This window comes from Sus scrofa, chromosome 2, assembly GCF_000003025.6.
Source record: "Sus scrofa isolate TJ Tabasco breed Duroc chromosome 2, Sscrofa11.1, whole genome shotgun sequence".
In the NCBI taxonomy this organism is placed as follows: Eukaryota; Metazoa; Chordata; class Mammalia; order Artiodactyla; family Suidae; genus Sus; species Sus scrofa.
Window position 1 is genome coordinate 6,844,622 of NC_010444.4, and position 17,268 is coordinate 6,861,889.

Sequence of the window (17,268 nt, forward strand, 5' to 3'; positions counted from 1 at the left end):
CTATCTTGACACACAGCCTGGGACACCTTGCGGCATTCCCAGGCTGGGAGAGGTGTGGGGGCCCTGAAGAGGCAGGTGTGAAACTACTTATCCCCAGGGTCATGTCACCAACATGTCCCGGCATGACCAGCATGTGTGTGCCTGAGGTGTAGATCTCAGGGGGAAAAACAGGTCCATGAGGCGCCTTCCTGATCCAGAGGAGCCAGAGGTTGCCCCAAGTGACAACAATGGGCTGGGGATGAGGAAGGTGGGCGGGGGTGGGGGGGAGCGGGTTCCACTGGCACTGATTCCCCCAGGATTGGAAGGCAGCTCCAGCTCCTAACCCAGTCCATTTCTTCAGTGTTTGAAACAGCCCTTTGCCTGCCCCCAGGCCCCACACTGCCTGACCATTGGTCCCTTATGTCATGATTTCTTTCTTCGCCTGAGCTGTGAGAACAGGCACATCCCTCTGGGTTCTCAGCTCGGGGACAGGACGCAGTGGCTCGGTGGCCTCCCTAAACTGGCTGGACTGAAATGTGAACCCACTTCGGTGTCGTTGGATGCTTACTGGGTGTGGGGCCTGGCCTAGGGCAGGGGGTGGAGGTCTGGGTGAGACACGGCCCCTTCCCCGCAAGAAGCTCGTGTTATGGTTTCACTGGGGAGTGGAGAGAGAGAGGAGAGAGAAAAAAGCACAGGAAATGCATGGTTAAAGCTACATAAAATGAGGGACGGTCCCGTCGTGGCTCAGCAGAACCAAATCTGACTAGCATCCATGAGGACGCAGGTTTGATCCCTGGCCTCGCTCAATGGATTAAGAATCCGGCATTGCTGTGAGCTGGGATGTAGGTCACCGATGCGGCTTGGATCTAGCGTTGCTGCGCCTGTGGTGTAGGCCAATGGCTGCAGCTCTGATTCAACCCCCATCCTGGGAACTTCCATATGCCTCAGGTGCAGCCCTAAAAAGACAGGAAAAAAAAAAAAAAAAGAGCTACATAAGATGACAGAATTGCCTGAAGAGCTAGAAAATGCCACAAGCAGGAAGAGCAGGGTCCTTGGTTCCTTGGCACCTACTGTGTGGGAGGCCCATTCCCGTGTTCCCTCATGTCACCCTCATCGACCCTGTGAGTGGAAATAAGAGTAATAGTAGCTGCCATCTGTGGAGCGTGTTCAACGTGCTAGACTCTTTTCTAAGCGCTTTAATCCTCATACTAAGAGGCGCATATTCTGTCCTCATTTTATGCTGAGAAAACAGGATCAGAGAGGTTTGATAACCAAGCTGACATCTGGCAGTATGTGTGGTGGTGGTGAGGAGCCTGGAACCCAGGTCCAGAGAGGAGGGGCCCTGAAAGACATTCCTGAAGCGGGAGCTCCGGGAGCAGGCTTTGAACTTGGGGAAGCCTTGAGAAATCAGAAAAGAGCAAGTGAGGGAGTTCCCATTGTGGCTCAGTGGGTTAAGAACCTGACTAGTATCCATGAAGCTATGAGTTTGATCCCTGGCCTCACTCAGTGGGTTAAGGATCCGGCATTGCCGTGAGCTGTGGTGTAGGTTGCAGACATGGCTTGGATCTGGCGTTGCTGTGGCCGTGGCGTAGGCTGGCAGCCACAACTCAGATTAGACCCTTGGCTGGGAACTTCCATATGCTGCAGGTGTGGCTATAAAAAGAAACAAACAAAAAAAAGAACACAGCAGGTCCTAAGACGGGGTGGCCCTGGCGGCAGTGGTGGGGAAGGGGGCATGAGCACCAGGGGGAGGGTGTGTGGCGGGTTTGGCAGTAGGTGAGGACGTTTTGCAGGTTGTGAGTAGTCAGCATCCAGATAAGAGCTCTGTTCCGCCAGGCAGAGGGTAAGCTGCTGGCACCGGCAGGAGGAGTGGAGAGCTAGCCAGGGCTGGGGCTGTCCTTCTGCAAGGCTCGGAGGAAAGTCAAGGGCAGGGTGTCCCTTGAACTGGGGAGGTGTAGCGGGGCTGGAGCAGAGAGTGGGGCCCTTCTGACATGACAGGGCAGCCTGAAGAGCTTTAAGAGCCAAGAGGCCTTAGCCGCCTCGAGCTGCTGGGCTGGTCCCTTACTTTTGCCCATCATGCAGCCCCGCAGAAGGGATTGCCCAGCATCACTTGGGGAGAGCAAGCTGCAGGACGGGGACTACAGCCCAGCACTCCAGCAGAACCCAGTGCTCGGGAGGGACTTTGGGGGCAGCACAAGGAGTCCCAGGCAGCTCCGGGGGGAGGAGGTCAGAGATGGAACCCTGCTCCCTGGAGCCTGTCCACCCACGAGAAAGTAGTGGGCGTGGATACCGTGTGCTTTGGCAGCAGCGGGAAAGGAGAGGGGAGAGTGGGACTTGCCCTTGGGCATCTGAGGTGTGACTAAGAGCCGCAGTGAAATCTGGACGGGCAGGTTGGGGACATTGGGGGAACTTTATATTCTTTGGGGCCCTCTGGAGATGAGGACAGAGAAGTGGAGACCCAGGGCTGGCTGCCAGGTGGTCCACGAATGCTGGTCCCTGATTTGTTCACTCATTCATTCCTTCAGTGAATTTTTTTTTAGGGCCACACCCTCTGCATATGATAGTTCCAGGGGTTGAATCGGAGCTGCTGTGGCTGCCAGCCTACCCTACAGCCACAGCGATGCCAGATCCCAGCTGCCTCTGTAACCTACACTGCAGCTCGAGGCAACGCTGGATCCTTAACCCACTGAGGGGCCGGGGATCGAACCCCCATCCTCATGGGTCCTAGTTGGGTTCTTAACCTGCTGAGCCACAGCAGGAACTCTCTGAATTTGTCGTCGTCATTGTTGTTGTTGTCATGCCTGAGGTATGTGGAAGTTCCCAGGACAGGGATTGAACCTGAGCCACAACCCGAGCCACAGCAATGATAATGCCGAGTCCTTAACTGCTAGGCCACCAGGGCACTCCTTAATGAATATTTATTGAATGTTTGCTCTGTGTCATACACTGTTTTAAGCCTTCAGAAGAACGTTAGCGAACAAAACAGCCAGAGAGCCCTGTCTAGACAGACAGGTTAATGGCATAGTGTGTCAGGAGGTGATGAGCAAGAGACAAGGTTGGGCAGGGGAGGGGCAGCAGGAACACTGGGCAGGCGGAGCAGATGGCAGGTTCAGGGAGCCAGTGAGGGCGGGCCCAGGGTGCAGGCCGTGCTCGAGGCGAGGCCAGACAAGGCCAACTAGAGGAGGAAGCGGTCAATGTGACAGCCTGGAGGCAGGGGCCTGCCTGAAGAGAAGGCGGCCAGGGTGGCTGGAGGAGGGCAGGGGGCAGCACCTCGAGGGCACCTAGAGCAGAGGAAGTCTCTGGTTTTTTGGGTTTTTCGTTTTGTTTTGTTTTGTTTTTGCTTTTTTTTAGGGCTGCATCCAGGGCATATGGAAGTTCTCAGGCTAGGGGGCAAATCAGAGCTGCACCTGCTGGCCTACACCACAGCAACACAGGATCCAAGCCTCGTCTATGACCTATACCACAGTTCACAGCAACACCGGATCCTTAACCCACTGGGCGAGGCCAGGGATCAAACCCACAACCTCATAGTTCCTAGTCGGATTCATTTCCACTGCGCCATGACGGGAACCTATGGTATTTTGTTTTTTGATTTTTTTCTTTTTTGGCCACCCCAAGGCATATGGAGTTCCCAGGCCAGGGATCAGATTCAAGCCACAGTCTTGACCTAAGTCACAGCGGCAGCAGCGCGGGATCCTTATCCACTGTGCTGGGCTGCCCTGCGTCCTAGTGCTCCCAAAATGCTGCCAATCCCGTTGTGCCACAGCGGGAACTCCGAGGCTTTGGGTTTGACTCCGAGCAGGGAGGGGCCTTTGAAGGGTGCAGGGCAGAGCAGAGACATGGTCTGACTTGGATTTCAACTCCATCCTGTCTGCAGTGAGGACAGAGCAGAAGGGGCGAGGGGCAGGGAGGCCAGCTGGGGGCAGGAATCCAAGTGGAGGCGCTGGTGGCTTTGGGTCAGGACGGTAGCGGGGGAGGAGGCGAGGAGGGGTTGGGTTCCGGATGCGTTTTTTTTGTTTGTTTGTTTGTTTTTTGTTTTTTTTTTTTGTCTTTTGCCATTTGTTGGGCCGTTCCCACGGCATATGGAGGTTCCCAGACTAGGGGTCTAATCGGAGCTGTTGACACCAGCCTACGCCAGAGCCACAGCAACGCGGGATCCGAGCCGCGTCTGCGACCTACACCACAGCTCACGGCAACGCCGGATAGTTAACCCACTGAGCAAGGGCAGGGATCGAACCCGCAACCTCATGGTTCCTAGTCGGATTGGTTAACCACTGCGCCACGACGGGAACTCCCCGGATGTGTTTTGAAGCTAATGGGAACACAATTTGCTCATGGACGGTGGCAGGGCTGAGAGAAAGGGAGGGGTGGAAGCGACCCCAGGGGTTTGCACCACATTTGGGGTCTTTACAGTTTTCTCTGGGCAATGGCACCTGAGTCCTGGATCTCTGTGCCCTTGAGGGAAGAACCGCCCCCCACCCCAACCCCACCCCAGGCCCCAACTTCCCAGCATTCCTGAGAAGAGAAATCTGACCATATATTTTATGACTGACCATGCAGAAAACACGTCACATCTGTGCGCGGCCACGCTCTCCTGACACCGCATCCCTCCTGGTTTGCAGCCAGACTTGGAGGCAGCCCCTTGCTGGCACCCACGGGTCTGCCACCACCGTGCTGTGCCTGTGTCCCCATATCCCAACCCCACTGCTGTCTCACAGGACCGTTCCTCCCAGGGATCCACATGCGTTTAACAGAGACGGGGGCAGAAACATGGCCCTGGGTGATGGGATTCTGAAAAGTGGACCCTGAGAAAAGCCATGGTCACATATTAAGTCATGGGGAAGTCATTCCAGTTGCTACAGGAGTTAATTTATTTCTTTTGCCTGCACCTGCGGCATGCGGAAGTTCCGGGGCCAGGGATCAAACCCAAGCCAAGCCACAGCGGCGACCCAAGCCACAGCAGTGACCTTGCTGGATCCTTAACCCACTGCGCCACCAGGGAACTCCCACATTATTTCAAATGTTATGCTAACCTAAAACAGCCTGCTTGTGGCCTGTCAAACATACATTGTACATCTGCTTTAATTATTAGAGAAAAGGGTGCATTGACCAGATGTAAAAAAATCCATGTTAAAAATAAAGATTTAAGTGCTTTTCTTCCTGGGACTCCAGGGCTGGTCTCCTTCAGGGGTAAGACTCCCCTCCCAGGTGCCAAGGCCATACTGACTTGCTGATCTGTTTTGTTTTTTTTGTTTTTTTTTTTTTTGAAACCTTGAAGGATGTATCCCTGACTTGTTTGATGTTCTTTGTTCTGACAAGGTGTAAAACTAGGCTGAAACCCATGCTTCTCTGGAGCAGTTGCTCAATCATCTGAGAGGCTGTCTTCTGGCTATTGTCCTCAGTTTGGCTCAAATAAAACTCTTTTCTATTCTTCTTATGGGTTTATTGATGCTTTTCTGATGACAACGCCAACATCTGGAAACCCCCTTTGACGGAAACTCCCAAATGACATGCGAGCAGAGAGCCTCAGAAAGCATGTGCCTGGCCACGGATCCCGACCAGGATCCAGCTGCGCCTGGAACCCCCTCTTGACGATGCCAAAGGCCGGGCTGCTTCCACGCCATGTACACTGCCCCCTCTGAGGGAGAGAGAGATGAGAGAGTAGGCAAAAATAAAAGTACCAGCCACTTCTGGAAAACCTAGCATGTGAGCAATCACCAGATTTATAAAAAGATGCAACAAATTTTTAAATGATATGAGGACATTCCACTCGTGGCTCTGCGGTATCAAACCCAACTAGTATCCATGAAGACACGGGTTCGATCTCCGGCCTCGGTCAGCGGTTAAGGATCCGGCGTTGCCGTGAGCTGTAGGGTAGTTCACAGATGCAGCTTGAATCCCAAGTTGCTGTGGCTGTGGTGTAGGTCAGCAGCTGTAGTTCTGATTCAACCCCTAGCCTGGGAACTTCCACATGCTACGGGGGCACCCCCCAAGAAAAAGATTTAAAAAAAATTAAATGATACAAAATATCATTTTCAAAACAAAGAGTGAGGAATTCCCTGATGGCTCAGCAGGTTAAGGATCTGGGGTTGTCACTGCTGTGGCTCGGGTTGCAGCTGTGGTACAGGTTCAATCCCTGGCCTGGGAACTTCTGTGTGCTGTGGGGGCAAGGCCAAAAAAAAACAAACCAAAAAACCCCCCACCAAACGCAAAAAACCAAGAGTGAGTGTGTTTCACTATATGCAGCTAAGAGAGCCAGCGGGTGAGTGGAATGGCCCCGCTCCAGCATGAACGGGCCACAGAAGGTTGGTCTGAGGAAGCAGAGGAAGAGACAGGAGCAGGTCCCCCCACTGTCAGTTTGGGCTGTTGTCCAAAGAGAAATGGGTGGTCATAGCCCAGTCCCCCCCAAGCAGAGAGACACCCACCCTCTGTACACTGAGCGCCTGGCTTTCCCCTGGGAAGGAGGCCAGGAGAGGAGGAGGCAAGGGAGGCTGCTTGTGACACACGAGGAGTCAGTCGTAAACAACCCAACAACCCGGGGAGAAGGTGGCCTTCCGGCCCTGGTGAGTCACTGCTCAGCCCTGGACCTGCCTCCTGATGGCCAGGCCGCACCCTGCCAGCCCCTCTGCGCTGCCGTCCCGGGGTGAGCTGGCATCTCACTGCGTGGTGCTGTGAGCACGAATGGGAGTTTGGGCCAGGCCGGGGCCTTGCTCTGAGCAGGCTCCTTAAACCCTTGCTGACCGAGGCAGCACTGGAGGGGCCCGGCAGGGCCTGGGCTGGGCTCCCAGGCCTGGTCATGCTGCCAGGTCGTTGTGGGGGGGCCCGGCCACTGTGGGCCATGCCCTTGTTCTGTGAGATTTCACACTCTGCACATCTCCAGCCCACCAGGCCACCCAAGCCGCCTCACTCCCTGTCCTAGTGCCTGAGGTCTTGGCACCGGGACTTCGCCCAGGGTTAAACATTAGTAGCGGATTATCAGTCTGGGGGCCGGGGAGGGTGCGATTACACTTTCACCCGCGTCTCTTCTGCTGGAGCCACCAGCACCTGCCCCTGCTAGACAATGCCCGTGGAGGAGTTTGTGGCCGGCTGGATCTCCGGTGAGACATTTGTTTTTCTTCTGTCCTATCAGTCCCAATTGCCGGTCACTTCTGGGGAAGGTGGGTGACACAGGAGGAGCGGAAGCCAAAGCCTTGGTGGCCCTGGAAACAGCTGTCCCAGAGCCTCCTGGGAGTTGCTGAGGGGCGAGGAGAGGAAGGTGTGGGTGGGCAGGTTCTCAGGTCCTAAGGCTCTGCCGCCAGACACCTGCCAGGTGTGCTGCCAGACACCTGCCGAGAGGGGCAGCCAAGGTGAGCGCTTCCCAGATGTGCCTACAGCCCCGGCTTGGCTGAGAAAGGAAGTTTACCTTTGACCTCACCTGCTGTCCTGCATGCCCCTTAGGGCTTCTGCCCTACCTGGCAATGGGCCGCATGCCCTGAGCCCAGCTGTGCTGTGGCCCTGGCTCACCTTCTGGGTGACATTTCTCTTTGGAAAAGGAACATTCAGAAGCTGCCTTCCGGGGACGGTGACCTTGCCCAAAGCTGCAGGACCACCATCTGTAATGTAGGGCAAGCCCGGGAAGTGGGAATGCGGCTGGGGGCTGGGTCCTTCTCCTCTGGTGCCAGCAAGGCTCCCCTATGGGCCCCAGCTCTGCACTGGCGGCTGCGGGGCAGAGCGCTGGGAGGGCAGTGCCTGGATCACGCCCTGCACTAGATATGGGGCAGTAAGTTGAAGGAAGGAGGGAGCAAAGCTGGCAGGGGGGTGGGAGTGCTGGAGGCCCACAGATGGGTCAGCAAGATGCACGGGGGGCTCTGTGTTTGGCTCCTCCCCCTGCATGTGTGTCCTCCAGGCAGGGCCGGGCTCTCTCATCGTCTCCCTGTCCCCAGACCTTCCTAGCCCGTGCCCAGTCTGGAGGAGGGTGCAAGGGGCCCAGCTGGCATTTCTTTGGAGTCTGGAAGGAAGGCCCTGCTCCCCTTCCTCCTGCCTGAATCCCGCTCCCCTCCGGGTATAAACTTGCTTCCTCGGCCCGGCCCCAGGGGCCTCACTCACAGCACCTTCTTGTCACCACAGGAGCTCTGGGCTTGGTCCTGGGACACCCCTTCGACACTGTAAAGGTGAGTCTGGGGGAGGCACCTGAGCAATGAAAGATGTCACCTGCCCAGACATTGGGTGACAGCAGGGCCTGACTGATGGAGGCTGGTTCCCATCTCTCCTGCCAAAGGGGCAGAGGGATGGAGTTCCTGTCGTGGCGCAGCAGAAACAAATCCTACTAGGAACCATCGTTGCAGGTTCGATCCCTGGCCTCGCTCAGTGGGTTAAGGATCCCGCATTGCCGTGAGCTGTGGTGTAGGTCGCAGATGCAGCTCGGATCCCGCGTTGCTGTGGCTGTGGTGGAGGCCAGCAGCTGTAGCTCCAAGTCAGCCCCTAGCCTGGGAACCTCCATATGCCACGGAAGTGGCCCTAAAAAGCAAAACCAAAACAAAACTGAAGGGGCAGAGGGATGAGCCAGGCTGGATGCCCAGCCTGCCCACATGCTCGGTGCTCCCTGCAGGTGCGACTGCAGACCCAGACCACGTACCGGGGCATCGTTGACTGTATGGTCAAGACTTACCGCCATGAGTCGGTGGGTGGCCTGCTTTTGGGGGCTTTGGGGCGGGAGGCCTCTGGGCAGTCTGTGCCCACTTCCTTCTCCCCCAGCAGTGCTCTGTCCCTGAAAGAGAGAGAGAAGACCCAAATCTGGGACCACTGGGGGCCTGAGCGGTGGCCGGGTGCCCCAAGGAGGCGCTGAGCCGTCCCCAGCCTTAGTCTGCCTCTGCCTCCTCAAGGCCGGGCCCAGGAGTGGTTTCCAGCCAGAGGAGGCCCTGCCAGGGCTGGAGAGGGCAAAGGGGCAGTCACCACCGCCCCCACCCCTCTAGCCGTGTCTCTCTGTAGCTCCTGGGCTTCTTCAAGGGAATGAGCTTCCCCATCGCAAGCATAGCTGTGGTCAACTCTGTCCTCTTCGGGGTCTATAGCAACGCCCTGCTGGCCCTGACCGCCACCTCCCACCAGGAGCGGCGGGCCCAGCCGCCCAGCTACACGCACGTCTTCATAGCCGGCTGCACCGGGGGCTTCCTGCAGGTGAGGGGGCGTGCAGGGGCACACGAGGGTACACACACACACACACACACGCGCGCACACACGGATGCACGCACGGGCACAGGGATGGGTGTTCACTGCTTTCCCTCCCTGCCCCCTCTGGCGACCCAGAGCTGCAGAGCCCAGGTTCCCAAGGGGAACACGAGGAGCTGTGGGGAAACGGGCTGCTCCTGGCTGCTCCCTGTGACCTGGCCCAGCTGAGCCGTGACCTTCCAGGCTGCAGGTCTGGAGGGGAAGGTCATGGATAAACAGAGGGGGCAAAAGGTAGGCAGAACCGGGGTGGGGGGAGACAGTGCCCAGGAGACAACGCGGAGAAGCAGTTGGTGCCCGCTCTGAGGCTGACCGGGCTTGCCCCCCCGCTCTGCAGGGGGTCTGCCAGCCTCGAGCTGTGGGAAGACCTCTCCCCAAGGTGACCTTTCACCCCGGAGAACTGACAGCCGCCCCAGCCCCTTCGTCTGGCATGGTCCCATCCCCTTCCCCCAGCCCTGCCCTGCTCACCCCTGTGCCCGGTGGCTGCCATCTGTGAGGCTCACGGGGGGCGTCCATAGGTCACACTGGGAGAGGATTCAGGGGTTAATCATTAAGTGACTCTGATCATTTTTGGTTCTCGGCACTTCTGTATCAGGCTCTTTAGGGAGGGAAGAGGGGCCCCCAGGCACCCGGGGGACTCCCAGCTTAGTGGGGTGCCTGCGCCCAGAGGCAGAGGGCATGCACCTGGCTCCACCCCACACCAACAGGGGACCTTAGGTCACCCTCTACCCACCTGCCCTGATGCTCCTGTACGCTTCCCGGGGCAAAGAGCAAGGACAAAGGACAGTCAGGGGCTCCCGAGGTGCATTAACGATCCATGAGACCCCAAAGGTCCTGGCTTTCCTTCTGCCTCTTGTGCAGGGCACATGCCCGCATGTTTCCCAAACCTTGAGAACTGCACCCCCAAAAAACAGGGAAAAGAATGAGCCCCCAGGCCAAGTGGCCTGCTTTAGGCTCAGCCGGGCCCAGCTCCTTAGTCCCCCCTCCCCTCCAGCTCCTCAGAAAGCGGAACAGATGCAGAACTGGGCCTGTCGGGTTGCTGACGGGGACAGGGTCCTGAGACCAACTGGAGCCCAGGGTTGCCGTCAAGCCGCAGGCTCTGGTTCACGGGGTCCTGGAGCGGAGAGTGTGTTCTAGTGAGGAGCTGGCAGAGAGCCGGAAGGGACTGGTTAGCACGGGGCAGGGAACGGCAGCCTCTTATGTGCACCAAAGCTGCTTTCGACTCGGCTGAGGCTCACACCGTCAAAAAGAGCAGCCCTGTCTGAGGTCCCCACTGTCCCTGAGGGCACAGAGTGGGGATGGGTGATGTCCTAGACCACCCTTGCCTGCCACCCTGCCTTTGGCCCAGCCACTTCCTCACCCGCAGGAGCCCACCCCTTGGAGGAGCCCTCAGCTCGGCACTGCCCACAGGCTCCGGAGGGTGACATTGGGGCGCCATCTCACAAGGAGGGACCCCACCCCACTGGCCTTCCTGCGGGGGTGGGGAGTAAGCAAGCTGCCACCCTCTAAAGATCACCACCAGAGCCAACTGCGAGCCTCCTCTGCCATCACCTAATCCCAGGGCTGAGAAACTGAGCCGTGTACCTTCCATGAAAGAAAGAAACAAAAGACCCATAAGCCTGTAAATGACACATAACCTCAGCCTGGAGCTCAGTCCCCACCTGAACTTCCACAGCTGACCTTGACCTGTTGCGTCCTTGATCCCACCTGAGCCTCTCCCCCAGCCTCCCTCCCCACCCCCAACACCAAGAGTACCCGGCATCTGGGTCCTGTCTGCCTCGGCCAGGTGATAAGAGCTCAAGGACCCCCAGCGCCCATCTTGTCACCCTCTTCTGCTGGGACACTCGTGCGTGGGAGTTTGTGAGAGATGCTTCCACACTCAGGGGCCGCTGAGAGAGGGGAAGGGGGTCTATGAAGTTGAGTCCCCAGTGCCATGGAGAGGACCTCCTTAACCCTGGGGAGGAGGTCAGTGCTTTGCTGTTCGTGGGCACAGGCTGAATCCTTTCTTCAACGCCGTGTGCGTGCCAGCAAGTTCGGCCGAGGGGAGGGGCAGTGCTGCTCACTGTCGCCGTGTGGGTGGCGGGGGGGGGGGGCTGATGCTGAGACAGGGGGCTCTGGCCTGTCCGCAGCTGCACAAGGGAGAAGCTGAGAGTGGCCGAGGGGGCGGCAAGGTCCCGCAGGAAGATGCTGCCCTCTCTGCCCACTGCCTTCCTCCTGCTAAGGGGAAGGGACTGTCCCTGCCCCAGGCCCCACCCGGGTCCTTCTTGCTTCCTTCCCTACAGGCCTATTGCTTGGCCCCTTTCGACCTCATCAAAGTCCGACTACAAAACCAGACTGAGCCAAGGGCGAAGCTGGGGAGCCCCCCGCCCCGATACCGGGGGCCCGTGCACTGTGCAGCCTCCATCTTCCAGGCCGAGGGGCCCCGGGGGCTGTTCCGGGGAGCCTGGGCCCTGACACTGAGGGACACTCCCACCATGGGAATCTATTTTGTCACCTATGAGTGGCTCTGTCGCCAGTCCACACCAGATGGCCAGAACCCCAGTAAGTGAAGTGGCGTGGGAGGGCAGGGAGGAGTCGGGGAGGGAGACGCCGCTGGCGGGATGCTTCGTTCCTCAGTCTGACCCCCGCCCCGCACTGCCCCTACCCAGGCTCAGCCACGGTGCTGGTGGCAGGTGGCTTTGCCGGCCTCACCTCCTGGGTCACAGCCACCCCCTTAGACGTGATCAAGTCCCGGATGCAGATGGCCGGGCTGAAGCAGAGGGTGTATCGGGGGCTGCTGGACTGCATGGTGAGCAGCGCCCGGCAGGAAGGACTGGGGGTCTTCTTCCGGGGGCTCACCATCAACAGCGCCCGCGCCTTTCCTGTCAACGCTGTCACCTTCCTCAGCTACGAGTACCTCCTCCACTCCTGGGGGTGAACCTGGCCCGGCGAGGCCAGCGGCTCCCTAGCGAGACCACCGCCCAACTGCCCAGTTTGGAGGCTAAGGTGATGAGCATCAGGACGCGATTCGGATGCGAGGAGAGGCACCTTCAGATGTAGAGGGAGTTGGGGAGACAGTTTGGGGAGCAGGGGGCCTGGGGGCCCGGACTCCACCCAGAATCCAAGGCTAGCCTCAGCCTCCCAGCTCCCCGGCCTTGATTCCTTCACTTCCTGAGTCTGCGAAGTAAACTCACAGCCCGTGGTGCCGGTGCTAGTCCGGCCCCATCCTGTGATCCTGTGACTTCACCCTTTTAAGAGCTCCGGAGCCTCTGCTCAGCCTCCTGCTAACTCGCCACCCCCTGGATTCCAGGGACGACCTCCCAGCTGCCTCCCACCTGACCTCCCCTCTAAGCTCTCCCCGCGTGAACTAGGAGCAGCCTCATATCTCCTTCAGCCCAAAATCCTTCATGGGCTCCATCACCTTCAGGAAAAAGCCCCAACTCCCCCTCCTCCCGGCCCCCTTCCCATCAGCTTTCCTGCCCCTTGGGTCTCAGCAGCCCCACCTGCTCGAGGTCCCTAAACAAGCTGTGCTCCCTCACTGCCTTCCACCTAGAGGGCTCATTCCCTCTGGGGCAGCAGTGGGCAGTGCCTGCAGGGTGACCCCGCCGTGCCTGGGGCTGAGCACCGGCTCCTGGAGTCCTTTCCTCCGCTCGCCTCCCCTTGCTCAGAACTGACTGGGGTTTGCAGACCACACGCCTTGATCACGGCCTTCGCCTGGGCTTTATCACGGTTATGGGTCTGCTTCTCGGCTTCCCAGTTAGACTGGGCGCTCCTCGAGGTCAGGGGTCATACTCTGATTGCTTCCCAGCATGGAGCCCAACAGGTGCCTGGTCCAGGGCGTGCACACCCCACCTCCGTGCCGCCCTCCAACTGCCATGACAACTACCTCGGTTCTGGACCCCCCTCCACCGCCCTGGTGAGGTCTGCCTGCCCGGCCCCACTCAGGTCATCCCAGGGGAGCAGTGCTGGAGTCGGGGGTGCCAGCCTCACACACTCCCATCCATGGCACTTGTCTTTAGTCATTTCAATTGCCAAATGGGAATTAAAAACTGGCTGAAAGATTTCACTTAATTGGCAATAAAGTGAGCAGAATTCGTACCGGCTAATGTCCTGATCTGGTTTGAGATGAACCCGGGCCCCCCCTCACCTGAAAGCCTGAAGTTCCTGCCATTTACTGGGACACCCTATGAAAACAATCACGGTATTAGCACCCATTTGCAGAGGACGGGGCCTTGACTCAAGGACAGTCCCAGGTCTCCTGGCTGGCATGTCACACAGCTCGCCTGGAGGAGTCTGAGCCTCCACCTCCAGAGCCCAGGGACTCTGCTCCCCTGCCCTACCTGGGGCTTGTGACAGTCTCCCATCAGTCACCTACGTTCACCTTCACCCGAGCGTCAGGCTCTGCGCGTGCTCCTCGGAGCGCCTGTTTACCAGATTGTGCGCCACAGACTGCAGTGGTACCCTAAGTCGTTCTTCCCTTCCTCCGTTGTCACGGTGTGGCCACAGGGCCCGTGGCCGCTGAGCAAGGCTACGTTCCCCGTGGTGGGGACTCGTGCCTGGGTTCTTGCTAGGGAGATGTGAGCGGAAGTGATGGGTGCCAGTTGCCCTTCACTTACTTGCAATGAGATTCCTCACTGTTGGTGGGAACTGGCGACCCCGGGGCCACGGCCGGGGGCGCCCAGAAACCAGGGGCTCTGGGAGCACAGCCCACCCGTCTGCCCTGAGCAGCTGCATTCTGACATCCCTTTGGCCTTCACCTGAGCTAACACAGTAGTGGAGGCCTGCTTGTTCTGAGGTCAGGGAGGTTCCCAGTGTGGTTGGAGGAGCAGCAGCATTGGGACTTCCTGGAGTGTGTGTGTGTGTGTGTGGGGGGGGTGTTAGAAATGCAGAATCCCAGGCCCCATCCTGGGTGGACAGAGTCAGAATCGCTGAGGCCGGGGCCTAGGAATCTGCATTGTGCAAAGGTTTCCCTGTGCCAGACAGCTATAGTCAATTAATCTTTGACAAAAGAGGCGAGACTATAAAATGGGAAGAAGGCGGGTTCTGTGCTGGCGCGGCGGTAACAAACCCAAATAGGATCCACGTGAATGTGGGTTCGGTCCCCGGCCTCGGCCAGTGGGTTAAGGATCCAGCACTGCCATGAGCTGTGGTGTAGGTCAAAGACGCAGCTCGGATCCTGCATTGCTGTGGTTGCTGTGTAGGCTGGCAGCTACGGCTCCAATTCGACCCCTAGCCTGGAAACTATCATACACCATGGGTGCGGCCCTAAAAGGGAAAGATAAAATCAAATAAAAACTAAAATAAAAACAAAGCAAACAAACAAAAAACCCAAAAAGACAACCTACAGAACGGGAGCAAATAGTTGCAAATGATGCAACAAGGGCTTAATCTCCAACATAGACACAACTCATACAACTTAACAGCAAGAAGAAAAACAAAACCAAAAATAACCCAGTTGAAAAATGAGCAGAAGACCTGAATAGACATTTCTCCAGAGAAGACATGCCAATGACCAATAGGCATGTGAAAATATTAGAGAAATGCCAGGCAAAACTACAGCGAGGTACCACCTCACACTGGTCAGAATGGCCATCATTAATAAGCCTACACATAACAAATGCTGGAGGGGGTGTGGAAAAAAGGGAACCCCCCTACACTGTGGGTGGGAATGTAAATTGGTACAACCACCATGGAGAACAGTACGGAGGTACCTCAGAAAACTGAATACAGAAATCCCACTCCTGGGCTTACATCTGGACAAAACTTTCATTAAAAAAGATACATGCAGCCCTATGTTCATTGCAGCACCATTCACAATCGCAGAGACAGGGAAACGACCTAAACATCCATCAGCAGATGAATGGATTAAGAAGATGTGGTACAGGAGTTCCCGTCGTGGTGGCTCAGAGGTCACGAACCCAACCAGTATCCATGAGGATGTGGGTTCGATCCCTGGCCTCATTCAGTGGGTTAAGGATCTGGCATTGCTGTGGATGTGGTGTAGGTCGGCAGCTGTAGCTCTGATTGGACCCCTAGTCTGGGATTCTCCATACGCCATGGGTGCGGCCCTAAAAAGCAAAAAAAAAAAAAACAAAAAAAAAAGAGATTTCCCTGTACTTTTTACACATGCTAAAGCTAAAGAAATTGTGTTCTGGATGATTCTAATAGCAGAAATACACTGCCCTTTCAAGCTAAGAAAGTTGTGAGTCTGGAGGAAGTGACTTGAATTCCTGTCTCCAGGGCCTTCACTCCTGCACAGATTCAGGGAGCCTGTTCCTGGTCTTTCCGAAACAGTCACTGCCCTTTCTGTGCCCCAGTTACCTCTGAGATCCCTTCCAATGGGTCTGTCCATGAGCCCCAGTGGCCAGTCCAGGACACCCCAGCGCCAGGGATTGCAGGCCGGTCTCAGCAGAGTTGGGCAGCAGTCCCTGGAACACCTTGAGGAGCTGATGGCTGGCTCAGAGGGGGCACAGCGGAAAGAGGAGGTGGCTCTTAGAAACTGGGCAAGGAGGGGGCAGGAGGTCAGAGTGGTCGTCTGTAGTTGGTCCTTTCTAACCGCATCACTGGTTAGCAAGAGAGCACAATTTAAAAATCCTCTTTTGGAGTTCCCGTCATGGCGCAGTGGTTAACGAATCCGACTAGGAACCATGAGGTTGCGGGTTCAGTCCCTGCCCTTGCTCAGTGGGTTAATGATCCGGCGTTGCCGTGGGCTGTGGTGTAGGTTGCAGACGCGGCTCGGATCCCGTGTTGCTGTGGCTCTGGCGTGGGCTAGTGGCTACAGCTCCGATTCAGCCCCTAGCCTGGGAACCTCCATATGCCGCGGGAGCGGCCCAAGAAATAGCAACAACAACAAAAAGACAAAAGACAAAAAAAAAAATAAAAAATTAAAAAAAATAAATAAATAAAAAAAATAAAAATCCTCTTTTGATGTTGTTTCAATTAAATCCTTTTGCAGGGGCAGTTACCATGCCTGTGAGTGTGGCTTTGCACTGCTGGGCGTGGGTGTCTGTTTCTGGTCTCTGGTTCTGTCCAGACGCATCTTGGAAGGGCTGGTGCTCCCTTCCTTTAGGGGCCTCCAGAGAACCGGAGAGAGTGGCAGCCGCCTCGGGCCAGGCCCTCTTGCTTCCGCTGGCCCAGGGCAAGTGCTGCTGGCTGGGCGGGCAGAATGGTGAGGTGAGGGTTAAGCGGGGCAAGATTAGTGAGAAAACAATTCCCTCCTCTTGGAAAGGAGGATGGAAAGATAAACAAAGATCAGGCAGGAAATGGCTGAAGATATTTTTAAAAAGCCAGATGTTTTTACATCATCGGGGTCTCAGAGCACGCGTGTTAAACTCCTTAAGGAATTAACAGATGTTATTTGCTCCTTGTGACTTGCTCAGATAGGAGTCCCAAAGAACTAGGAAATAGCAAATGAACCTTCTCTGAGATTGAAAATGGGGGTGGTGACTGAGAGTCACAGGTTTATAACTTGGGCAAACACTTTTTTTTTTTTTTTTTTTGCTTTTTAGGGCCGCACCCATTGGCACGGGGAGGTTTCCAGGGTGGGGTCCAATCGGAGCTATAGATGCCAGCCACAGCCACAGCCACACCAGATCTGAGCCACATCTGCAGCCTACACCACCACTCATGGCAACACCAGATCCTTAACCCACCCTTGATTGAACCAGAGACCTCATGGATCTTAGTGGGGTTTGTTTCTGCTGCACCTCAACAGGAACTCCCAGGCATGGACCTTCGAGCATCCCGAAGGTTCTTGGAGTCTCCCAGGGCCAGCCATCTCGGGGGCAGCTCTCCTCTCCTGCGGTCCTCAACTCCTGTTTATCCTGCCTCCAAAGTTTTCTAGGACTCCCTCTCTCTTTGCCAATCCTAATATGGCAGCCGGCAGCCTGGTTCTGTGTGGGGTCTGGACAAAAAACTCTTTTCAAATGCAAATCTGATCAGGTCACTCCCCTTGTCCCCCTCAATAGCCTCCTATTGCTCTGAGGAGTCAGGGCAAGTTCCTTCCCACAGCCTCCAAAGCCCCTGGACAATTCATCCTTTCTTGTTTCCTTAAATAGATCAGGTGCCCCCTGGGCATCTATCCGGACAAAACCGTGTTTCAAAAAGATA

General features: G+C 56.7%; 1 protein-coding gene across 7 annotated transcripts; it reads left to right on the forward strand.

Annotated features, from left to right (window-relative positions):
• Positions 6,480-13,265, forward strand: SLC25A45 (solute carrier family 25 member 45). Of its 7 annotated transcripts, XM_013994100.2 has the most exons (7): positions 6,526-6,542; positions 6,860-7,076; positions 8,086-8,129; positions 8,567-8,638; positions 8,947-9,132; positions 11,463-11,721; positions 11,829-13,265. In XM_013994100.2, exons 2-7 carry the CDS (start codon positions 7,040-7,042, stop codon positions 12,095-12,097), a joined length of 867 nt encoding a protein of 288 aa, XP_013849554.2. In that variant the 5' UTR covers positions 6,526-6,542; positions 6,860-7,039; the 3' UTR covers positions 12,098-13,265. The 7 variants fall into 7 exon arrangements, with proteins under 7 accessions (XP_013849556.2, XP_005660764.2, XP_013849558.2 ...); XM_013994102.2 differs by having other exon boundaries at positions 6,480-7,076; positions 9,064-9,132; XM_013994103.2 differs by lacking the exon at positions 6,860-7,076 and having other exon boundaries at positions 6,488-6,542.

Coding starts and splice junctions, on each gene's coding strand:
- SLC25A45 (XM_013994100.2), top strand. CDS start 7,040: ATGCCCGTGGAGGAGTTTGTGGCCGGCTGGATCTCCG. Junction 8,639..8,946: donor AGACTTACCGCCATGAGTCG/GTGGGTGGCCTG, acceptor GTCTCTCTGTAG/CTCCTGGGCTTCTTCAAGGG. Junction 9,133..11,462: donor GCACCGGGGGCTTCCTGCAG/GTGAGGGGGCGT, acceptor CCTTCCCTACAG/GCCTATTGCTTGGCCCCTTT.